This window comes from Lutra lutra, chromosome 2 (assembly GCF_902655055.1).
Source record: "Lutra lutra chromosome 2, mLutLut1.2, whole genome shotgun sequence".
Taxonomy (NCBI): Eukaryota; Metazoa; Chordata; class Mammalia; order Carnivora; family Mustelidae; genus Lutra; species Lutra lutra.
This window is the reverse complement of record NC_062279.1, coordinates 143,670,242-143,694,793: the sequence shown is the minus strand read 5'-3', so window position 1 is coordinate 143,694,793 and position 24,552 is coordinate 143,670,242. Positions and strand designations below refer to the sequence as shown.

The 24,552-nt window shown below is 59.5% G+C and overlaps 1 protein-coding gene across 5 annotated transcripts in view; it reads left to right on the top strand.

The window, feature by feature from the left end:
* Positions 1-10,340: 10,340 nt before the first annotated feature.
* Positions 10,341-24,552, top strand: part of HTRA3 (HtrA serine peptidase 3) — a 29,319-nt gene continuing 15,107 nt past the window's right edge. The window contains exons 1-4 of one of the 5 annotated variants that reach the window (XM_047718757.1): positions 10,342-10,594; positions 10,625-11,032; positions 21,207-21,306; positions 24,227-24,449. In XM_047718757.1, coding sequence (XP_047574713.1) covers positions 10,552-10,594; positions 10,625-11,032; positions 21,207-21,306; positions 24,227-24,449 — 774 coding nt within the window. In that variant the 5' untranslated portion in view covers positions 10,342-10,551. Of the gene's footprint in view, positions 11,033-21,206; positions 21,307-24,226; positions 24,450-24,552 lie in introns of all 5 variants that reach the window. The other 4 variants (XM_047718756.1, XM_047718758.1, XM_047718755.1 and 1 more) reach the window with 4 other exon arrangements.

Below are 24,552 nucleotides of genomic sequence, written 5' to 3'. Positions count from 1 at the left end.
TGGGCAAGAATGCAGAGAAACAGGAGCCATGTACATCTGCTGCTGGTGGGAAGGCAAGGCTCTGTCATCACCTGGGCAGACGGTATGGCGGTTCCTCCGATGGTTGAACTCAGAGGCACCACATGGCCCAGCAATTCCGCTCCTAGGTCTGTGCTCCAGAGAATGGTGAGCTTATGGCCATGTACAGCTTGTACAGAAACGTTCATAATAGCTGAAACTTGGAAACCACCCAAATGTTCACCAAGGGACAGCTGGGTAAACAGTGTGGTGTGTCCACACCATGGGATGTGACTCAGCTCTAGAAAGGAACAAAGCATGGACAGGTCCCTCCATGTGGGTGAGCCTCAAAAACATCACCCTGAGTGAAAGAAACCAGTCACAGAAGGCCACCTCTTGTAGGATTCTGTTTGCATGAAATGTCCACAATGGGCAGACCTAGAGAGACAGAAAGCACATTACTGGTTGCTGGGGCTGGGAGAAGGGGAAAAGGACCATGACTGCTAACAGGTACAGGGTTTGTTTGGGGGAGATACAAACATTCTAAAACCAATTCTGGTGACAGTCGCCCATCTCTGTGAATTTACAAAAAAACATGGGATCATATGCTTTGTCGTGAGGATTGTATGACCCGTGAATTGTATGTCAGTGAAGCTGTGATCATTTTCAAAACGGAGTGGGGGTCAATTGTTGGAGGCTGAGTTTTGGAAGTGCAGTCATTTCTGGCGATGCCAGCGCTGGGGTGTGGATCCAGAATGGAGCAGGAATGGAGGGGGAAGTCCCTGCAGGGAGGGTCCTGGGAGCAGGGACACTGGATGAGCTGCCCAGGACTTGTCAGGGCAGGGGGTGTTGGTAGGGGAATGGGTGAGAGCCAAAGGGAGAGCAGGTGGGTGGAGGGCAGAGACCATCATCCAGGAGGGTGGGCAGCATGGGGTACATCTGCCCTAGGGAGGGCAGGGCTCAGGCTGTGAGTGGGGGGGAGGGTCCCGGATCTCGGTCAGCTGATCCCCTGTCAGCCACTGGGCTGGAAAGGAGCAGAACACCAGAGGGACAGGAGCCAAGTGTGTCCACATGAAGGAGGAGCAACAGGGCTCCAATAGTCACATGGCAAGACAAGGCAGAGCCTACCCCTTGGGGTCACGAAGCTGGCTCATGGTTCTACTGTGTGCTCCCCCAGAGCACCAGGCAGCAGTCACACCCAGGCCCCTCACCTGTAGCCAGAGGCTCCCCAGGTCCAGATGTCCAGGGAGGCCAGGCTCTGGGCTCTAGGCACGTGCAGCGCTGGGGAGGGGCTGCCTGCAGAGAGGGAACACCACAGGCCCTGGGAGAGACACACCAGAGTTCCAATCCCAGCCATGGGCCTTGGGAGAGCCACTCCACTGCTCTTACCTGCACGTCCTCGCTTGTAAAGTAGGGACTTTGTGTGGGCATGAAGGACCTGTATAAGACACATTATGGGCACTCTTTAAAAATAATAGGTGCAGGTGGTGCCTGGGTGGCTCAGTGAGTTAAAGCCTCTGCCTTTGGCTCAGGTCATGATCCCAGGGTCCTGGGATCGAGCCCCGCATCGGGCTCTCTGCTCAGCAGGGAGCCTGCCTCTTCCTCTCTCCCTGCCTGCTTCTCTGCGATCTCTGTCTGTCAAATAAATAAATAAAATCTTTAAAATAAATAAATAAATAAATAAATAAATAAATAAATAAATGGTGCATAATTCCCACTCCTGGGCTGAGAGCTCCTCATCGAAGTTTACTGTCGGGGTCTGGCTGAGGACAGCCTCTGCACAACAGTGTAAGCTGCAGGTAACCACAGGAAACCCAACCCTGCTCATTTCAGTGGCAGAGGAGTTTGCTGGCTTAATCTACTGAGAACAGAGTACAGCTTCAGGCATGGCATGATCCAGGCTCCAGACCTGCTTGTTTTCTCTCCTTCTCTCAGTTCCACTTTTCACATGACTTCATTCCAAGGCAGACCGTCCCTTCAAGATCATCAGACGCTGCTGGTCACAGCTTTTCCTGACTCTTGAAGCCAAGGAAAGAAAAAGACTGGACTGGAGGAAAAAATATCTCTTCCCACAGTGCCAGCAAACAGGTCCTTATGTGGAACTGGCTCTCATGGGTTAGAGGACCCACCCCTGAACCGATCACCTTGGAAGGGGGTGGGACCTGCTGATGGGCTGGGCCACTCAGAGCTCACCCTCCAATGGTGCTGGGGTCAGTTCCCTGGAGCTTCAAGAAGGCCGTGAAACTTGGTGCCTCTTGACTGGGAAAATGGCGAGCAGTTCCAGGAAGATAGCGGGATCTGTGTCCAGAGCCTGACAACAATGCAGGGTGGGCGCTGGCTGGGAGGTCTGCTCTGGGTGCAGCCTGAGAAGCCCAGGTCACTGTGGGGTCACAGCGTGGCAGGGGCCACATGGAGTGTGGGGTGCTGCCGACAGGGGAGGTTGGAGTGACAGAGCGGGCAGGCTGTCCCGGTGGGTGTGTGAGAGGGGCGCCCCCCACCGAAGCTGTGCAAGCCCACTGGGATGACACCCGGTGGGCTTCTAGCTCTGGCTCCTCATGACCGTGTGGTCAAAACCTCCAACTGGACATCTTCCACATTCCCAGCCCACACCACCCCCCAAACCAGGGCCCGCTGTGTGACCTGGGGCAAGTCACTTTACCTCTCTGAACCTCCATGTTCTTCCCTGTGACATGGGGCTGGTGAGAAATCCTCCAAGGGGGTACATGAGGACTCAAACTACAGGAGACATGGCAGGTGCCCAGACATGTCCTGGCACTAGGACCATTGTGGGGGGCCAGGCCTGGGGGCACCTGTGTCCCCTCACAGCATGAAGGCTTAGAGGGGAGCCCCAGATGGCCATCAGTGCCCTCCTCACCCTCAGATCTGAGGCACAGCAGGCACCTGGGACCCTGAGGACACCGCTTAGGGGACCCGAAAGACAGCTTGGCCCATGGCAAGAAGAAAGGGGCTCCGGACCCCTGCCCATTGTTCCTGACAAGCTGGCCCATGCTTAACAGCCTGGATGGCCAGAGCAACCATTTGGGGACATCGATGGCTCCCAGGTCCTGCGAAGATGGGGCAGGGCCTCAGGGACTGAAGGACTGGCTGCTTCTCTGAGCTGTGGTGCGGCCAGCTGAGTGGGTGGGGCTGGCCATCCTGAGACTGAGCAGATAGGATGTCCCCTCCCAGGAGAGAAGTCATGTCCAACTCCCCCCATCGGAGATGGGGTGGGGTGCAGTGATTTCCAAGAAGATCCTGGGCTGCAGACAGTCAAAGCTGAAGGTTGTTGTCTTACAGAAACCAAGCCCTGCTGTCCCGGCAGTCCTGATCTCATCATTTCAATCAGCCAGACCCCTTCCCCACCCATCTTGTCTCAGCTCTCCTGACCGAGCCTCCCAGCCAGCTAAGTCCCAAACCAGCTTTTGCATAGGAGGCACAAGTCCGCTGCCTGAGTTCTAATCCTGATTCTGTGGCTCACTTGCTGTGTGACCCTGGGCGAGTCACTGAACCTCTCTGTGCCCTGTTTTCTAAATGTGTGAAACGAGCATGTCAGTAATAGCAGCCTCTTCAGAGGATCTGGTAACAGTTTGTGCTGCTATGTGGCAGAGGCTCGGTCAAGGTGACCTGTCCACAAGCCTGGTTGTCTTAGCAACCCATCTCTCCTTCCTGGGCCTCGATTCCCCTCCTGTAGAATGGGTATGAGCAGGGGTATAGCACTGAGAACAGAGCATGGACTTTGGGGTCAGACTCAACTGCTTTCTAGTCCTGACTCCATCACCCAGGGGCTTAGGGGCCTTGGGAAAGCTGCTCAAACTCTCCTAGCTCAGTTTCCTGCATCCACAAAATGGGTATAACCAGCACCCCTTATGATGTTGTTCCCAGAATTTAAGGATATGCCCCAAGAGACGGCAGATCTGGATGAGAGGCTCGACCCAACCTGATGGCATTGGGGCCCCTCCCTTTCTCCAGGCCTTGTCCCCACCCTTGCTGGGCCATTGCCCCCATATTTCCCCCAACTCACTCCCCTTGTGCCTTTAGGGTTATCATATGCTCACTCAGCCCTCACCCCGTGTTGGTCTTCTGTGCCATGTCACAAATGGTCACAAACCCGGTGGCTTAAAACAACACCCATTTAGTGTTTCACTGTCTCCACGGGTCAAGGGGTGGCACACTTGGCCGGTCCTCATGCACAGTCTCAGGGGGTCGGCTGGCGGCACCCCAGACTGGAGGTTCAGTGACAGGGGTGTCACTGAATTCACTTGTGGTGTCAAAAGGATTCTCTTTCTTATGGCTGTAGGACTGAGGTTCCCATTTCCTTGCTGGCTGTCAGGTGGGGGCCCCTCAACTCCAAGACATCGCCCCAGGTTCTTGCCCCATGGCTCCACTTCATGGGCCCCTCACACTTCCATGCTCTCTACACTTCAAGCGTCTGACTTCAGGAAGGGACTAGTCTCTGTTAAGGGCTCACCTGATTAGGTCAGGCCCACCCACACTCAGGAAGGGATTATGTGGACTGTGCATACCAGGGGGTCAGGAATCTTGGGGGACATCCTAGCATCCTGCCTCCTGGGGCCCTTGGGAGCCCCAGGAGGAAGTCTCCTTCTCACCCTCCAGTAGATAGTAAACTGGGGCTCCAGGTCACACAGCAAATGCCTAGAAGAAATAACTGGGGGCCAGCCTCGGATGTGCACAGCCTTCTTTTGTAGATGAGGGGACTGCTGTATTCTCTATAGCTTTCTAGGGTCTATCAGAGTCCACAGGTGAGAGTCAGAGGCAGAATTTAACTCAAAGGAAGAACATTCTAGCAACTGAAGGGATTGCACTGATGGGTATTGAGCTTCCCATCATCAGAGGTGTATGAGCGGAGGCTCTGGCCCATCGGGAAGCCTGTGAAGGGGAGCCCAGGTCTGTTGGTGCCAGTCCCCGTGCGTCTTCTTCCAGCTCCGTCTCTCAGACACACCTTTCCGTCATATCGTCCTGCTGGAAAATGCGGAGCGCAGCAGGGGATTAGAGCTGGCCCGGACGCAGCTCCTGACTCCGTGGCCTCCGTGACTGGGTCTGGGATGGATGCGAGAACCACCGGGGTCTGTAAGATGCGCTTAGACTTTGCTGGGTTGCTGGAGGAATCCGCTCTAGAGGGGGCCACCTGGTACTGCCGGCAGCCGTCCCACAACCAGCACTGTGGGAGCACAGTCCATACGGTTTGTGGGGCCAGAGGACATTGGGGTCCCTGGATCAGGCCACACCTGATGCCAGGACTCTGCGCCAGTCAGGGAGAGAAACTCCCTGCTGCTGAGGCCATTTTGAGCTGGGCTTTCTGTCACTCGTGCCAAAGCACCTGGAGCTGAGGCGCCGTCTTGCTCCTGAATGCCAGCAGCCGTCCCTCAGGGTCCCCCACCTTCTGTGCGCCCCTTCCACTTAGCCCCAGCCTTCGTGTAGCCAGCACAAGCTGTCTTAGCACAGAGAAAAGGTCTGTGGAGAAAAGGTCTGCACAGAAAAGGTCTGTGGAGTAAAAGTCTGCCCTCCTTTGCCTGAAGAGGCCCCTCTGCACCCCTGCACCATCTCCTTGGGCTCTCTGTCTTCTGCTCTGTCCCGCAAACCTTTTTCTAGTTGTCAGAGCAGCTCTCGGACGCCCCCACAGGGGAAGGTCCTGCATTCCCGTGAGCCCTGGAGCGGCCCCCTGCTAGGCCCCAGGCTCCCCTCTGTCCCCACATCGCCCAGGCGTCATGGTGTGGCTGTTCTCATGGCCTAGCACGCTTGCCACGGGCCTGTGCTCTCCAGCCAGACAGCCTGCCAGATTTTGGCTCTGCCTCAGTCAGGCTGTGTGGCCTTGAACATGTTACTCCACCTCTCTGTGACTCGGCCGCTGCACCTGCCAAATGGTATCCTAATGGCACCGATGTCACAGGGTCCCCAAGGGCAGTATTGAGTGCTGGCCGCCACTGCCCATCCCCTTTCTCCCCATGGAGGCCAGGAGGCCCCGCATGTCACAGGAGGAAGAAGGAAGCGGGCAGGGGTGAGGAGGGAAGTCTCCCCCTCAGAGGGACTCACAGCCTCCAAGTGCGATGAATGCCCAGGGGAAGGGGCTGAAGAGAGATGTGGCCCACGTCATTGCCCCCTTGCACCCCACCCTCTGAGTCACCCACTGATGAGGGCCGATGAGCCTTATCGCAGTCCTAGGCGTGGCCAGGGATGGTCTTTGAGGTCCCCGGGTGACATCAGCTCTGACCTCATCCGATGGGAAGCCTGGGCCTGAACAAGGGTCAGGTGACAAGGTAGAGCCTGCCCAGAGTCTGAACAGCTTGGCCTGAGGCCCAGGGCCCAGCGCCACCGTCCGGCTCCCCGCAGAGGTGGAGGTGCGGGGTGGGGGTGCCCCAGGGGAGGCCGACCCCGGCCCAGCCCAGATCCGGCCCGGATGCACTCAATTCCATTCCGATCCCTGTAGATGACATTGTTTGACACCCAGTGTGAACCAGCCCTGGGGAGATGAGACTGTCCCCTCTTGGCAAGGGGCTGCCATCTGGAGCCTGGTCAGGCGTGACCTAGATGGCGGTCAGAGTATAACCCAGAGCAAGGACACCATTCACAGCCAGAGCCCCACCCATAGGCGCAGGACCTGGAGCTCCACGGAAAGTTTCCCCTTTGCTCCAGAATGTTGGGGTGTCCCCCAGCAGGTGCTGGTCCCGAGCGCACGGATAAGGCAGGGTGCAGCACCAAGATGCCCTCCGCTGGCTCTTGCTGTCCTGGCCTGCCGTGATGCCGGGCCCCTCCCTCGAGAAGCTGACATGCCTCTGTCCCTGGGCTACGTTTTGTTAGAGGCGCCCATGGCAGGGTCTGGGGTCCTCGTTACACGGTTCTGAGGGCCTCCAGTCCCCACAGATCCTCTCCCCCTGCTTCTAGAACCCTCTGGCCCTGCTGTGTTGTGTGTCCCACGTCACGTGGGCTGACCCCAGCCCAGTCACTGGATTCAAAGGTTCATTGAGCTCTCCGCCTGTGGTCATGTTCTCTGGGGAGGCTGGAGTGTGGCAGGCATGCTCACGAGTGAGCGGGTCAGGAAGCTCTCCACCTACTTCAGTATCTCAGCCTCTGCTCCCGAATTAGGTTCCAGGACTTTCTGCCAAGCTCAGGCACGAGTGCCAAGCAGTTGCTCACCCCCACCCCCAAACCTGACAGAAGAGCAAGAGCACACCTGCTGACTAGCAGAACTTCTTGTGGAAGCCCCAGGCCATCTTCCTGGGTCCCCTCTAAGAAGTATTTTATGGGAAGCCACGTAGGACTTGCTGTCAGGACACTGGCTGCATCTTCTTTCTGAGGCTCCCTGGAAACCCTTCTCTCCTCCCAATGGTGAGAAATGACAGGCTGCTTTGAAGCAATGGGCTTGTTTTCATCACATGGACATTGTATTTCCCTCTTTGCCCTGGCTACTAGGAAGCTCAGAGCCACGCTTATGTGCCTGCACCAAAAAATATCATTTTATGGTAAGAATTTGTATCAATTGTACAATCTCACCTCTGGCTCTCCATTATTTTTCCACCCTTTTGTTTTTGTTTTTGTTTGCTTTGCTTTGTGTCTCTCTTCTCCTTTTTATTTGTCCCTGTTTGTAAAGAGCCTTAAGCATGGGTAAGGGGGAGTAAATAGACATGAACAGATGATATATTTTCGCAGACAAAATAGCCTCCCAGCACTTGCAGGAGATGTCGGGGGGTCGGCCAGAGCGAAGCAGAGGGCCTGACTGGGTGCCGGGCCCGACAGTACAGAAACCTGGACTGAGGAAAGGAGCCTCCCGTCCCACGTATGTCCTGATGGCAGCAGAGCCTCTGCCAACCCTCGGACCGTCCCCCTTCAAGGAATATGCACCCACAGGAGGACAGGGCTTGGGGAGAGACTCAGATTCTGGGGAAGGGGTTCCCAAGCCAGCGCAGACACTCCTAGGGGTGTCCTGGTCTGTGGAGCAGGAGGCGGGAAGCAGCGGGAACAGCAGGGGGCGCTGCTCCCACCGTCTCTCTGGCAGCTGCCCCTGACATCTGGAAATGGACTCCCCCTGTAAGCCTACAGAGCACTCTGGGCCCCCCGCCAGAGCCTGCTCACTGTGGCCTCCGGGAGTCCAGCCACATCAGGGGAGAATAAAGACAACCCCGGGGACCACACCCTGCTTCCAAGTGCGGGAGGGAAGTTTGTATGTGTCCTTCAGCTCTGGCCCTCAGTTTCCCCATCTGGACAAGTAATAGATAGCCCATGGGCCAGGTGGTTGTAAAGGACATAGGTGGCCATTGGGGGCAGTGTGGTCTGAGGGAAGAGCTCAGACCCGACTGGCAAAAAGGCCCAGAGCTGAGTCCCAGCCTGCTGTGACCTTTACCTTCTGCAGCCTTCCCAAAGGACCTTGATACCAGTCTCCTAGGTGTGTGAATATTGAATCAATGGAGGCAGGCACGGTCCCCCAGGGCCCAGAAGCACCAGTGGCTGTCACTCGTAAGCTGCAGGGGGTCGTACAACTCCAGTCTGCAGCAGTAGCCAGTCCTGGAGCACCTCTGGAGACTCAGTTTCCCCATCTGTACACAAAAGGGAAAGGAGAAATGAGTTCTTGGCCCCACCTGAAGGTCTATACTCTTCTGGGCACAGTGGTATCCAGGCACCCAAGAGCCCTGCCCTGAGGGGTGGACGTCTAAGTGTGATATGTCCCCCAACTCCCCAAAGGCGCACTCTGGGTCATGATGCTCCCCTCATGTGGGCCCCTCCTTCTACCCCTGAGACCTGAGCCCACCCTGCAGGAGATGCAAACCAGGAGCCCTGGTCAGGGGTGGGGGCAGCCGGGCCCAGCCCAGCCCAGGGTCCCCAACCCCTGGCATTCCAGCTTATTCCAAGGAAGGGCCTGAGGTACTCCACGTCTTCAAGGCAAAATGCATTTCCAGGTTTTTTGAAGCAGAATATATGTGTCGTATTGCTCTTATACTAGGAGAAGCCCCACCTCCTTTCGCACCCGCTGCCCTGTTGTCCTTCACCTCCGTGGTCAAGGCCACTGCCTCTTCCAGACCCCATGGGTGCTCATGCCCTGGGTCCCCCAGCTCTTGCCCCCACGACCTTCACAGTCGGAGCCACTCCCTCCAACACACCTGTCTGGCAGGGCCTCACCCCTCCTGACCTGTCAGCGGTGCCCAGTCCTTAGGGATGGGACCCACCCCCAGCCCCATCCCTGTCCTCCTGCTGCCTGTCCCTCCTTTGGGGGGAGGTTCCTAACCTGGGTGTCCATAACCTGGATGAGAACACATGTCCTTATTTTCGCCAACACCTCCCCCTGAAGCGCATTTCCTTCACTGGCAAAGTAGGCTCGAGCCACAGAGCCACCCAGGACTGTCACCGAGAGAATGCTTATGTCCAGGCCACGCTGGCTGCTGCAGCAACCCCTCCCCGCAAGAATCCCTTCTGCTCAGCACTGCCTGGAAATCTTGGCTGGTGACCTGTCACTGGCCAGATGTTGTCACTGAACACACTCACCGAGAAGCCCGTGTGATTTGTCGTTCTGTGTACTTAATTCCCTTGTTCTGGTAGTGCTGTATCCCTTCTAACGCTGTGCAGTTTGTTTTAAGCATTTTTTAAAAAAGCATCGTGCTGCGAGCCAGCCTTCCCAGGCATTACAGGGTGAGGACCCCCAGGTCCAGGGTCTGCACATATACGTTTTCTCTTGTGCAATGAGTCGCCACTCTGATTTGCCTCTGCTTCTGGAGCCTCTAACCAGGAGGTGGCCAGCTCCTGGGGTGCCCTCTGCCAACCCCCAGCCCCGTTGCTGCCTGCATCACCCACCCCTTCCCTGGGGTCCTCCCAGCAATCCTGGGAAGGAGCAAAGCCCTCTTCATTGCCCTTCTGTGCAGGGGGAAACCGAGGCACAGAGCTGTAACCCACTCCCAGGGTCAGAGAGCACAGAGAGCTGGGACTGGAACCCCCAGGCAGACAGAACTGTGAGACATGCAGATAGATGGCCACATCCTCCAAGCTGTAAAGAGTGAGGACAGAAGTCAGGCACAAGGTCGTTCCTTCTGGAAAGTTTGTCCCCAGTGGAGGTGGGAAGCCAGGAGGGGTGACATCTGCCCTCCAGCGCTGGAGCTGGGGGAGGAGAGTGCACTGGGGAGGAGGAGCAGGGAGAACTGACTTGCCCAGGTCCCTGGGGAGAGGAGTAGCTCCAGTCCTTAGAACCCTGGACACGGACAGGGCTGGCACAAGGACTCTGGGAGGGCCCGAGGCCTGTGCCTTGGGGTCCCCTCAGCCCCGCGGCCGCGCCCCTAGGGCCTGCCAGCTGACCTATATCCCGCCTTTCCCACGCCAGACAGGCCAGTCCCGCCACTGCCTCTGGGCGGGTGGGTCCAGGCCGGGAAGGCCCGGGGCGGGGCTGGCGGAGGGGCCAGGCCGCCCCTCTCAGCGAGGGCGGGCCGCGCACGCCTTTAAATGCCCTGGGGCCCCGAGCGCGCTGAGCGACGGCCGAGAAGGAGCGGGCGCCTCTGAGGTCCGCGCGCCCGGCATGTCCCTGTGGCCCCGCGGCCCGCCCGCCTGAGCCGCCCGCGCATGTGGCCGCGCGCCCGGCCCTGTCCCCTCCGCAAGCGGCTGCCGCCCGGCCCCGGCCAGTCCCCCGCGCTGCCGCCCGCCCCTGGTGCCGCCGCTATGCCGGCGCGCGCGCTGCTCCTGGCTGCGCTGTCTGCGCTGGCGCTGGCCCGGGAGCCCCCAGCGGCGCCGTGTCCTGCGCGCTGCGACGTGTCGCGGTGCCCGAGTCCCCGCTGCCCCGGCGGCTACGTGCCCGATCTGTGCAACTGCTGCCTTGTGTGCGCGGCCAGCGAGGGCGAGCCATGCGGCCGCCCTCTCGACTCGCCCTGCGGGGAGAGCCTGGAGTGCACGCGGGGCGTGTGCCGCTGCCGCTGGGCACACGCTGTGTGCGGCACCGACGGGCACACCTATGCCAACGTATGCGCGCTGCAGGCGGCCAGCAGGCGCGCGCTGGAGCTCTCGGGGACCCCCGTGCGCCAGCTGCAGAAGGGCGCCTGCCCATCGGGTAAGCGCTCTGCCGGGAACGGGCCGGGGGTGGGACTAAACGTGCTTCCGGAGGAAACTGAGGCGCAGAGCTGGGGAGGAACCTCGAGGTCCGCACTGGCTGTGCAGGATGGGCAGAAGTTATCTAACCAGATCCCTGGCCTTGCGGGTGGGGAAACTGAGGCCCAAAGTCACAGAAGTCGTGAAGGGTGAAACCCGGTGCCCTCCTGATCACCCAAGGGGTCTGGTCTAGCTCCTCCCTTCCCTGGGTCTCTCTGGCCTGGTCAAAAACGTACCTGTCTTGTGCCTGGTTTTGGCTGGTCCCATATTCCTGCTCTGTCGGGGTGCTGGCTGGGAAAAAATCTTCCCTGGGCTTGAATCTAACCCAGAGTGGATATTCTCTTGAGCAGCATCCAGTGTTACCTTTCTTTTTAGCGGCACTTAGAGTTCAAGTCTCCAGGGGGCTGCCTGGGAATGGTGAGCGAGGGTGTGGGGTCTCTGCGTTGCTTGGTGCCTCCTGGGACAGGCTGCTGAGGGGGGACTTCCTTTTTCCCTTCAGACCCTGGGACAGCCTCCCCCCACTTGCCCCACCGCTGGACCCTGAGCCTGGAAGAAAATGCTAGAAAACCCTGCTGCCCCTTTATTGGTTGAGGGCACCTCTTAGGAAGTCAGTTCAGTAGGGACCCACTCACGGTCACCATGTGCTAGGTGCTGAGCCCCAGGTTCACGGAGATGAGTAGAGCCCTGTGTGTGCCCTCAGTTTACAGCCGCTGGGGGGAGACGCTGACAACGGGGCCTGGCTTTGCCGGGCCCTGGGAGCACTGTGGGGAGCCTGGGGTGCTGAGAAGACTTCGGGGGTGAGGAGCATCTGAACTGAATCCCACGGGTGAGGGGGACAGGTCCTCCAGGTAGTGGTAGGGAATGGTTCTCTAGGAAGGGGGGAGAGCGTGAGGCCCCATGTGGAGAGCACGGAGCCGGGAACAGCTGTCGTGGAATGGGGTTGGGGGTTGGGAGGTGATAGCCGTGGCTGGGCAGGCTGGCGGGATGGGGGGGACGAGCGGCCTCGAGTGTCCTGTCATTGGCTTAGTCTCCATCCAGTAGGCCAGATTTCCCTGGGTTGGGTCTGGTATTCTGAAAATGAGTTTCTCACAGCCCGAAAAGTTTGGTAGCATAAACACCATCCATGCGGTGCTGATTCACACTAGCTTTGAGTCTATCAGAAGTTCTGAGAGAACCTGCAGTGAGGAAAACACACAGACACACCCATAGAATCATAAACCCAGGGTTTTCCTGGCAGAACGCGTATGCCCTCCTCCGGGTACCCTGGGGTTCTGGGGAGTCCAGTCTGGGAAGACTGTGTAGGATTAAGTGTGATTATTTGGAGGAGCCAGTGAAGTGCTTTAAAGAAGGTGAGGGTGATAGGGTCAGATCTGTGTTTAGACTGTGCCCTGGAGAGCGAGGGGTGGAGGCGGGGTGCCCTGCGGAGTGTCTGAGACGGGCGTTGGCATTGAATGAGCGCCCGCTGTGGCTCATCTGCCCAGGGGCTTGGCACTGGCTGCCCCACTTCAGGCAAATGGCTCCGAGAGACAGCTTGCTTGTGTCATGGGGCCCCCAACCCTGACTCCTTCATGTGAGGGACACTACTAGAATAAGGCTCCAGGGCTGGGGAAGGGAGGGTCCCAAGCATTTCAAAACCCACATTTCTTGAGGATAGAGGCCCCATTTGTAAAGCACCTTGTCTGTGTGTCCAGCTGGCGACATGGGGCCCCATCCATGCCCAGGACAACCTTGACCTGGGGGCGGTAAGAAGCCGGGAGAATACTGACCCCAGACAAGTGCAGAGGTCAGTCGGCAAGCAGGAGGGGGCTGCCAGCACAAGGTCACGGGCTGGGGCTCTCACGTGGGGCCTTAAACACGCTGCGCACCCCAGTTTCCTCTTCTGCAGTGACAGGTGCCGGGGAGAACCGTGGCAGGGATTGTGAGCCCTGTGGGTACATTAGCACCCTTGGCAGATGACTTACCTGTGTTAGGACCCCCACCGTGTCTGGTCTACCCAGCCAGGTTGGCTTCTGTGCTGAGCTGTGGAAGGTGAGCCGGAGCTCTCCCGGCAGAGGATGGGGTGGACAGGAGGGACCGGAGCAAAGCAGAGGCAGAAGGAGCAGCCTCACAGGCATAGGAGGCCGCAGCCCTGACCTGGCCAGAGCCCCAGGGACAAGGGCCCCGGGAGGGATCTGGGGCCTTCGAGAGGTGGGTGGGGAGGCCTTGGTCGTGCAGGGCTGGGGTCCGTGCCCATAGGGCACATTCTGGTCTCTGTGGGCCCACCCTCACTCCTGGGGCCTGTGCTGTCAGCGTCACCCATGCTCGAGGACCGCAGGTACCAGGTTTCTGCCAGTTCCCTGCGCTAAACCCAGTCCGTAGGGAATCGTTGCTGCACCCGGGTCTCTGGCTTGCGCTGTTTACCTGCCTCTGCCAGTCTGGCCCTTCGCACGGCACAGATGCACTCAGGGAAGGAAAAGAGCAGTCAGGTGATCGGTGTGAGGTTACCGGGCCAGGAAGCAACCCAGCCAGGCCAGGACCCTGCTCTGGCTGGCTCTGAAAGCTGCGCTGTCACGGGGCCCAGGCTTTCTTCTGCAGATGGGGGCAGCAGGGTCCCCAAGCTCCAGAGTCCTGGTCAGGCTGGGGTCCCTAGCTCCACGGGGTTCAGCCTCCATCAAGTATCACTGGCAGCATCGTCCACTCTGCCCCTGCCCTCCCAAGGGTCCAGCCGGAGGTCGGTGGGTGATGTCACACGTAGTGTCCAGCAAGGGGCTGCCCATCCCAGGGGTTTCCCGCACAGAACTCCCGCCGGCTCACCATCCTTCACCGCGGCCTGCCTTTGGGTGTCCAGGCGCTGATGATATGGGTCCAGTCCCCAGTGCCTGGCTTGTCTCTGGGCAGGAATCCTGTGTCTCTGCTGGCCGTGGTCCTCAGCTGGCAAGTTTAGGCCACACGTGTTTGTCATGTCACCTTACCCTGGCTCCTTACTTCCACCCACAGGCGAGCCCTCAGCTTCCCCTGGAACCTGACCCTGAGCCATTCTTGCCCCACCTCCCTCATCCTTCCACACAGTGGCCCCAATAACCTAGATCAATCCATTCTGCTGGTCCCCAGCAGGACCGCCCTCAGCAGCTCCCCAGTGCTGAATGACCCATGAGGCCCTGTGCTGTCTGGCCCCTCCCACCCCGTAGGGCCACCTCACCCTCCGTGCTCCCACCCACCCAGCTGCTCCCTGCCACAGGGCCCTTGCACATGCTGTGTATGCAGCCTCAGATGCCTGTTCCCTCACCTTCATGGAACCACACCCTCATCTGTCTGGGCCTAGATGTCCTGCCACCCCAGAGCTGCTTTCCCTGACCACTATGCCCAGGCAACCACTTCCTCAGCCCCATGAGCCCACCCCAGGGTCCCTGCAGACCCTCTCTTCACCAGTGGGACCAGGCTTCTCTGCTGTATCTCTGTCTCACCAGCTCTGACCCTCACAGGGTGGGGGTCTGGCCTTGATTCTTTACCAGGCCCGCTCCAGCACCTGGCACACAGTAGGGACTGTGGAGTGAATGGATCATCTGTGCGACAGGTGAATCCCCTATGACCCTCCGACCCTCCGGCCCTCCTTGCCTACCCCCTAGGGAAGAGGGCTCACTACCCTTCCAGGAGCTCTGTGGAGCCCCATCTCCACAGGCAGCCTGGCTACTGGCTGGGTAAACATGGAGACGAATGTGCTCTGTGGGTCTGTAGGGAGAGGAGGCTTCCTTGTTCCCCTAAGCAGAGCCCCGTGACCCACAAAGCCTCCCTGCCCCCAACTGCAGACCCATAGGTCTCCGCACACACAATTAACTCAAAACTTAGAGCCTGAGGGCAGTTCACAACTGGTGTTCGATAATCTGCCTGGATTGTGCAAGCCCAGTGCAGGTTCCGACGGTGTCTCTCCCTGTTTTATTTATCTAAGAGCTTTGCTCAGTGTTTGAGTTATAATCCCCTTCGTGGCTTCCTGCGCATGTCTTGAATTTCAGCCACGGGGACCAGGCAGTGTGACGCTTCCCATCCTTCTCCCCCTGCCCACACGCTGGACGGCAGAGCCAGGAGCCCCATCAGAGGGGGGAGCGGAGACCGGGGTGCTGAGCAGCTGGATTCTCTGACCGGGGTGGGGCCCAGGGAGCACCCCAACCCTCTGTGCTCCTGATGTCAGCCTGGAGGGGCGGTCAGGGTCCCGCAATGACCCCTGGGGTCTGCCTGCTCAGGCTTCTCCCCAGGCCCTGCACCTCCACACAGCAGTCCAAGGGGAGTGTCATACGACTTGGATCTCCCTGCTCAAAGCCCAGCCGTGGCTCCCACTGCCTTCAAGACCAACCAGGCACAGACTTCTGATGCCACCTGGCCTCCCCTTCCTGCCTGGCTTCATCCCTGTTAGCAGGTCCCTATGAAATCCCCACTCCAGTCTTGTGAGGGACAGATGACTATGTGCAGAACCTCACTGAGGGAGACACCACCTCCAGAAGGGGAAAGGGCTTCCTAGAGGAGGTGGCATATAGACAGCCATTTAGAGGTGGGCACAAAGAGCAGCTGTGCAGAGAAGGATGGTGGGAAATGCTGTGAGGGTGACCCATCCTCAGGAGGCAAAGAGCCACTGAAGGTTTATGGGTAACAGGTGTGCCGAATACAAACGGGCCCAGCCGGTGGGAGGGAGGCCAGTGCCCTGGGCGGGGAGAGCTGATGAGACCTGAGGATGTCTGACGGGGGCTGGTCAGGGGGGCTGATCAGGTACAGGGGGCATCCTGGGGTCCGTGGCAACAGACTGGCCGGTGAGCGACCACATCCACGTGTCCGTGGCAGGCACCTGGTTAAGTGGGTGGCATGTCCTGCCCTAGGGTCTGAGTATCACCTCCTCCCGGGCCTTGCTTTGAGGAAGAAAAGCCGTCAGGTTTACCAAGGTCAAGGGTGAGACACCAGGCTTGTCTTCAGGCTGTCAAAGCCTTACATGTGCATTATTTAGGTCTTGTTGTCATGGCGCTCTATAAGAAAAAGCTCAGCCGGGGCCAGTCCTACCCCAGGTGGGGAGGGACAGCTTTGCCCTAGCCCAGGCCCCTTGAGTCTCCAACTGCGGCTCTGTACGCCGGGCCGACCTCCAGCGCCTTGAGGAAGTGGTTTTCCTGTTTGATTTTGATAACCATGTTAGATAAACTGGTAAGAAAGAGAATAAAGTCACAGACACCTTGTCCTCAGCGCAGTGAAGATGTGGCTGGGACGTACATGAATGTGCCCTAAACCGAACACCATGTCTAGTGTAAGAAGGAGCCAGAGAACCCTTGGAGTTATGTAGTGCACAATGTGCCCAACTGTATGCTTCAACCCCTGTAGTGCATGGTAGGCAGAGCCAGAACTGAGACTCAGTTCTGTTCTCGCGTCCAAGTGCTCAGCGGTGAGTCCCAGCTACCCCATCTGCAAGTCTCCTAAGCTCTCTGCACCTCGGATTCATCTGTGAAATGGGACCTTTCTGGCTGGGTCACTGGACAATCTGTGAGGTGAGGCATTAAAGCTAACAGACTTGAGTACGAATAGACCTCAATACCGACGAGTGGGTGTTTCTGACATAAATGGATTTTGTGGGAGAGGAGAAATAGTAGAGGAAGAAACGTGCTGGAAGGCAGTGTTCGTGGAAGGGCTGCCCTGTGTCCAAGGGAATTCCATGGACCTTGTTCAGTGCACGACCCAGCTGGGGAGCCTGGGCCCAGTGGAGTCAGCCACTGGACCAGTTAGGGCAGGGAGGGTTTCTTGTCAGAGGAGAGCCACAGGCTGACCCCATCTTGGCTTCCAGGTTACCCAGAGTCCTGGGTACCCTTTTGATAAAGGTCAGATAAGCTGGTGGCAGAGCCCCTCCTCCATGAGGCTGGCACATTAGAAGATCCAGACTGACCCCAAGTCGAAGTCTGGCCAAGCTGGGCGCCCCTGGGCAGGACAACCCATCACTGACTAAGGAGGACCAGCCCAGAGCAGAGGAGGCACCTGGGGTCAGCGTCAAGGGACCTGGGCCTTAGGGGGTGGGTCTCCTGGTCTATGAAATGGGCAAAGATCCTGCCTCGAATAAGGGCTTTGAGACTTCACTGGTCTCATAAATGCCGAAGCTCCCTGTATGCGGCTGCTGGGCGGGACTCATGCGGGTGGAGCCCTGCATCCAAGGGCAGGAGCCTGGGGCCAAGGGCGACAGACAGCAGCACCTTGCCCCCTGGGAGCCACAGTGCGATCTGAGACCCCTGTTCCTGGCTGGGTGGGGAGACTGTCACCTGGGGACAGGCAAGTTTTCAAGAGCAAGAAAAACACAGGGAACTGTTCTGGGAACTAGTTAAACCCGGGAGGCGGCTCCTGGGGCTTCAAAGCCTGCCCCTGGTGGGCGAGTAGGGCCTTTGTGGGGGGGGGGGGCGCTGGGGGCCGTGGAGGGGCCCCTGAGATGGTGCATTTGTTCCCACAGAGCCTTCATGCACTCCTTGCTTATTCATGTGTTCTCTCGCTGCTCCCTGCTCAGTGCTGTGGAATGGGGGTGTCCAGGCCATGGGGACCATCAGAGGGACACGCCTTGGGAGGGGTCATGAGGGGCTGTGAGACCCAGAGGGGTGAGAGCGGTCACTGAGCCTGCCAAGTCAGGGCAGTCTCCCCAGACAAGGTGTTCTGGCCCCGGCTTGAAGGATGAGGGAAGGGGCATTCCTGACAGAGGGAATAGGAGTTGGGGGTCTGGGGGAGAGGGGCAGCAGGTGAGGCTGCAGATGCAGATGGAAGCCAGATGCCCGGGTCCCTCAACACACTGATAAGATGTTGTCATCTGGTCTGCAGGCTGTTTAGCATTATGGACAGATGAACACAGGTGGGGCTTTGCGGTCATCTGCAGATGGCCCTCCCATCCCAGTTCATAGCTAACCACTGGGTTAGACAGGTGGGGGCTTTTCTGATAGAATAAGGGCAGTGACCTCAGAGTTAGAGTAACAGAACTGGGTCTCAGTCCATGCTGTGCATTATGTGCTGGAGGGCTAGTGCATACAGTTGGGCAGGCTGTGCACTGCACAACTCCAAGGGAAGCCAGTCACACTGTGATCTTTGTTAAGAATGGTTTGTGCAGTGCACAGCCTATCCCTGAGCTCTGCGGGCGCAAGAATGTTGGGGCGGAACCCAGAAGCCCAGCTTCTCTCCCTGCCGCCCCTGGTCCCAGGCGCTCCCATCCTGGCTGTGCCCCTTCCTCTCCCCGGAGGCGCCACAGGACACCTGGCCTTGATTGCTTAGCCCTGTGTCAAATTCCTCCCGACTAGAACTTCCAAAGCCTGTGAATTACAGTTTATTTTTGAAAACAAAACAAAACAAAATGCTAACAGCTGAATCTGGTCGGGACTGACTGTTGACTTCAGAACTTTGGCTGGAGGATGGGGTGGGGGAGGGATTGTCAAAACCCCAAATAAACAGAGTCTGCTTTCCAGCCGTGGGGCCCAAGGTTTTCATGTGGAAAGAAGCAGTGGGAACCGAGTCCTCCCTGCCCACTGATTCATGGGGTGATTCATCTGTGTGTGGGGAGGAGGACCAGGAAACAGGCACTGCCCCGCCCCACCACCCCTCTCCCCACCGCCCACCATGGTAGGTCTGCTTAAAGAGACAGGACCTGGCAGGGCCCAGGTCCCCAGCTGACTGACCCTGGAGCCCCACCCGGGTGCCCCAGGCCCTGGCTCAAGTCAGGCTCAGGCTCTGAAGTCCCTGGAACTTGGCTCGAGGCGTCGCTGGGCTTCCCTCTGCCCCATCCGCTGTCACCCCTGGGCTGTGCCTGGCTGGTCACTTGAATGCCCCACCTTTGAGGGCGTGCCATGGGCAGGGCATTGTCCTGGGAAACCCTCCAGGAGGGAGAAATTCATTGTGCTGGGGCCTGCCTGGAGGAGGTGGGATTTGAGTTGTTCCCCCAGACAAGCTGGAGCATCTTGCTAGGGAGCAGTGGGGAACGGTCTGTGTGGGTGAGGCACAGGGAGGCAGGTGATGGAGCAGAGACTCAGAGTAAATGGCCCAACGGGTTACACAGAGGGGATGGGGGATGGGTGACATCTGACGTGGCCCTCGGGGACTGCCCGCCCCAGCACAGCATGGTGGGCACGCGCCTCGGCCAGGGTGAGCCCAGCACACTTGGGAGAGGTGCAGACCCTGCCAAGCACCCACCCATGGAAGGGAGAAGGGTCTGGGGCAGGTATCCTCTGTGCCTGGGGCCACAGGAATGACCTGGTGAGGAGTGTCTCGGTCCCGTCAGAGACCAGAATCCGGACAAGCCGGGAGTTTCTGCGACTTGTTTCCTTCCCTCTGCCTGGAGGCGAGACCAGGATTTGGGCTTCCAGGGGCCTCGGGATAGGGGGACAGAGCTGGCCTTAGCCCCCACGGGTGGCTTCGCCTGCAGAGTTTCGGGGCAGTCCTGCGTGGAAATCAATGCGTGGGACAGCCCCTGGAGCCCTTGTTACTGTGAGCCCTGAAGCTCAGATCCTGCCCCTCCAAGGGTCTTGCCAACTATGGGGGAAGGCTCCCAGGCAGGGTAGGCCCTGGCCACCTGCAGTTGGGTGGGCGAGGGGCTGGCTGACTACAGGTCCCGTCTCCCAGACGGGCTCTGGCCACCCCCGCACAGGCCGCCTTTGGTTTAGGATGACCACAGTGGCCTGGGCCCCTGTGTCCTGAGTCCTAGCTGAGAGACAGACGTCACAGAATTGGTGGGTGGGGCCTCCTTTCCACCCCTCACCTTGGAGCCTAAGGGGAGCCCTCTCCTGACCCACCCAGAGTCCCAGTCTGGACATAATGGGGAGTCGGGGCATGGGGCATGGGGGGGCACGGGGGATGGGTGAGGGGCCCCTAAAGGGAAAAGTCCCCGGCCAGAGTTCACAACATGCTTCTCCAACTCGACCTGCATCTTCGGGCAGGAGAAGCATCTCCGCAAGCCACACGGTCACCCCGCCTTTGACAGGGACGCAGGGACCCCCACACTGGCTCCCTCAATGTGGGGAGAGTGTTCGGGATGTGGGGCCCTGCGTGTGCCCACACATGTTTATGGGACACACGGGGTGGGCATGCTCACCAAGCCTCTGGACAAAACCAACAACTAGAGTCTCACTAGATCCTCATGCCTCCCAGAGACTGAGAACGGCCTCAGCTGTGAAACTAGGCTTCGCAGGCTGAGCCCTGCTGGCTCCCCCACACGGGTGCTGGGGGCATGGTGGGCCCCCCGGGCAGAAGCCTCACCCCTGCAAGTCACACTCATACCCAGTTCCCATGGGTCAATGGGGGCGGTTGGGGAGGGGGGCATCCTCCATCTCATTTTCAGACCAGCAGTCAAGGCTCAGAGAGGGTGAGTGGCTTGCCTAAAGCCACACAGCTGGAGGCAGGGTGCCTGGCCAAGCCCAGCAAGTGTCCACCTCCAGCCGTCCGCTCACTCGGGGACCAATCACAAGCAGTGCTGGGCAGCGTGGGTTCTGGGGGCACCAGTCTCCATTGGGGACCTGAGAGGCCTCGGCACATATCCGAGCCAGGGAGACCAAAGGGGTGTGGGCCCCGTGCCACCCACATCCCTCAGGCCTGCGGTCCTGGCAGGCGCTGCCCCTGCTGCTGACAGCAGCAGAAATCTGAGCCCTCGAGGGTTCCAGGGGAGTTCATGAACCGCCCAGCAAGTCGCACTGGGGCATAGCCAAGTTGGATGGGGGGCCCTGGCGACTCAGACATCCGGAGTCCCGCAGGGCCCAGGAGGGGATCACACTGTGGCCAGACGGGGGGGCAAGCCAGGGGCCTCTGCTGGACCCTTGCCTGATCACTGCTCTAGCCCAAGGGATGAAGGGCCAGGGGACGAGGGAGAGGATGGTTGCCTCATGCCTCGGCACTGCTGTCTATCCGAGATCTAGCTCAAAGGTCAGAATGTCAGGTCGCAGCTGGCAGCTGAGGGCGAGTGTCCCAGCCCACCCGGTGGCATCAGGGAGGGAGCTCAGCAGGAAGGCCCCTCCTGAATGTCTGGGTGTCACTGTGCTGCTGAGTGTGGGGTGTCCCTGAGGGGTTCTGAGTCCAATGGGGTCCTTCCTTGGTGGAGTGTGCCCCCGGGGTGGGGGTTCAGGGTGCTGTTGGCGGTGTCCATGTCTCAGTGAGGTGCCTGGTTCTTTCTGCTAGTGCAGGTCTCCACCAGCTGACCAGCCCGCGGTACAAGTTCAACTTCATCGCGGACGTGGTGGAAAAGATCGCGCCGGCCGTGGTCCACATAGAGCTCTTCCTGAGGTGCATGAGCCCCTCCCAGCAGTCCCCCATTCTAGCCCTAGGGCGGGCGAAGCCAGGTGCTCATGGGGTGGGTGGGCCTCGTGGATATCTCCAGCTCATGTGCCCCTGGGGAGGGACGCCCCTCTCTGCCTCTGGTCTGCTCACCAAGGGGAGCCCCCCCGGGCTGCAGGTTTGCTAAACAAGGGTGTCCCATGGGGGAGGGGAGGGGGTGCGTGTCTGAGCTGGGAAGCACCACTGCCCTGGAGCCCGATCAGCCGTGGATTCCTGGAGTCTCCTCCCAGTGCGACGTCTACTCCCCAAAGAGAAGACACGGACAGCAAGACGTCTCAAGAGTGCTGCTTCCTTCTGGCTGACCACGTGTTGGCCCCTGTGTGCGAGGAGGGGACCGCCAAACCACCCTGATGAGGCACGCAGGGTCTGAACCCCTCCACGCTGATGGGGAGCAGAGGGAGCCAGGCCCACGTGCCCCAGAGTGGATGGTCACCCCGCAGCCTCAGGCCAGGGTGCTGGGGCCTTGTGTGTTTACACAGCGCTTTCCCTGGGTGGTGGAGGTGGGCTGGTGTTGTGAGGCTAACACTGAGGCCCAGGGGCGTCCCTGGGGGGGCGGTGCAGGGCAGTGGGGCAGAATCACTCACGCCCTCATCGCTGGCCCCAGCACAGGGCTCTCTGCTGACTGGGCGTGGCATTTGCGCAGTGGGAGCCCTTGTCACGAGGCGTCACTGCCCCCCATCTCTGGAGGGCAGGGATTGTCTTCACCCCTGCTGGTGCTCCACGGGGCCAGCAGCCAACGCCTCAAGCCCCCTGTCAGAACAGCAATGCCCTTGGACCTACTGTGTGCTCCTAACCCTGGTGGCTGCTGTGCCAAACTATGTCCCAACAGTCTCAGTGAGTGTCCACCTCTTAGAGGAGAGAGCCAGGCACAGGCAGGACTCACCCCAAGTCAGGACCAGGGGGGTCCAGCCCTCTGTACTGACTGACACCCTGCACTCTGAGGCCCTTTCCGCTCTCACACATGGCTAGGTTCTCATGCTAGGCTTTAAGGTTCCCATTTCCTGGGTGGGGACCCAGGGCTGGGGGACCAAGAGCTGCCGAGGGCCCAGTTAGAGTTTGACCTCAGGTCTCTCAGGCCCCAGAGCTGACCCCTTCCTGCCCTTTCTGCAGGCTCCAGACCCTGAGACATGTCATTGAGGAAATTACAACTGGACACACTAAGTGGCACGTCCCTGGCCTTGCCAGTGGCTCAGATGGGGCCAGTGTCTTTCTAGAAGGCTCTGGGCACTGGGCTCTGAGCCAGCTAATTGCTAACTACAGCCCAGCCTGGTCAGATGGCGATGCCTTTGCCACATCAGACTTAGAGGCCCATGTCCCAGGGGGAGGGTGGGCAAGACCAAGTGGGCCAGATCCCAGACACAGATGAGATGCTCATGGAGCCTGGGAGCCTCCACTGTGACCCCTGACCTGAGGGGAGGAGGCCGCTGGCTGCCTCGTGCCCCTCCTGCAGACAGTGACAGCTCCCACCGTGGGCGCAGGAGGAGGTCAGGTGCAGCCCCGCCCAGGGCCACACTCAGAACTGGGCGAGGGCGGAAACTGAGTGCGAGTATGCACGGAGGCTTGGGTCCCCCCCGGGGCCTAGTGGCCAGGCTGCCTGACCCAGCCCAGTCCTTTGTGTCCCAGGCCATGGCATCTGCACATGTAAACACTCGGCCTGCTCCCACATAGGAGGATCGTGATCATTAAATCACTTGTGTCTGGCCCGGAGCAGTTGGTGATGTGAGCCCGTCACTGGTCCTGCCCGCGAGGCAGCCTTTCTGCCCTCCCTCACTTCCCTGAGACATCGCCCCGTCTCTTACTCTTTCTCCCCTGCACAGTCCCAGGCCCTTTGGGCTACCCTTTCTCCCTCACCTCTGCTAAGCAGCCTCAGGCACTGAGGACCCGCTCCATCCAGGCCCCTCTGGAGTGGTGGAGAGGGTCCCGAGCTGCGCCTGGTGTCCCTCCTTTCTGGCATCCTGGCCTTGGCCTGGGGTCCTCTCGGCTCTGGGGAGGCTCGGGCATTGTCCCGCATCCATGAATTCTGACCTCAGACCTTTGGATCCCATGAACAGAAGCAGACACCTGTCTGCCTGTGTCTGAGCATGCACCCTGCCTGCCACCGTCCAGTGTTCCCTGCCCTGAGTCCCCTGGAGGACGGCGCCGGTGCAGAATTCACGGAGAGGAGCCTGCCACAGGCACTGGGGGAGCACGCTGGGATGGCACACCCTGCCCTGTGCCATCTTCTTCCTGTGTAGGCTGATCTGTCCTCCCGCCCGGGAAGTCGCCCCCGTGGGGACCTGCCGCAGGACAGACCCCGCAAAAGCTACGTGCCCATTAGTGCCAATAGCTGTCCTGTTTGCTGAGTGACTTCCTGCCTCCAGGCATCACACTCAGCAGGGTACGGTCCCCATTTCCTAGCTGGGAGACTGAGGCCTGCCCCCAGCCATGCAGATAGTAAGTGGGATGGGCCCAAGATTAGAGTCCTCGCCTGTCTGGCTCCGGGGCTGAGCAGTCAGGGCTGAGCATGCCTGCCTGTCCCAACACGCCTGACATGCATGGACCTCCATCTCCGCCCAGAAAATTGCAAGTCACAGATGGTTGTCCTCTCTGGCTGACTGTGAAATGGGTCCAGGAGTCAGTGAGCTGGCCAAGGCCACAGCTGGAGGTGGCAGAGCTGGGGTTGGCCCCGGGCCCGGAGACTCCAAACCCATGATCTCTCACGCGACGCTGGGCTCTGCTCCACAGCAGCTGGTGCATGGCTGCAGCTGGCCCCGCGTCCGGGTCCCCTAGTTTCCTGCATCCAGGTCCCCGCGTCCAGGCCCCGTGTCCAGATTCCTGCGTCCAGGCCCCCGCCCACCCTGACCGCCCGCCTGTGCTTACCTCCCCACAGACACCCTCTGTTTGGCCGAAACGTGCCCCTGTCCAGTGGCTCGGGCTTCATCATGTCAGAGGCTGGCTTGATTGTCACCAACGCTCATGTGGTGTCAAGCACCAACGCTGTCTCTGGCCGGCAGCAGCTCAAGGTGCAGCTCCAGAATGGTGACAGCTACGAGGCCACCATCAAGGACATTGACAAGAAGTCAGACATCGCCACCATCAAGATCCACCCGAAAGTGAGTGTGGGGGGCACCTCCCCAGACCCCAGGGCCCAGAGCTGTGTCAGCCCAGCCTTCCTGGGGGGCACTGGGAGGAAGGGGCCCAAGTCAGACCAGAAAC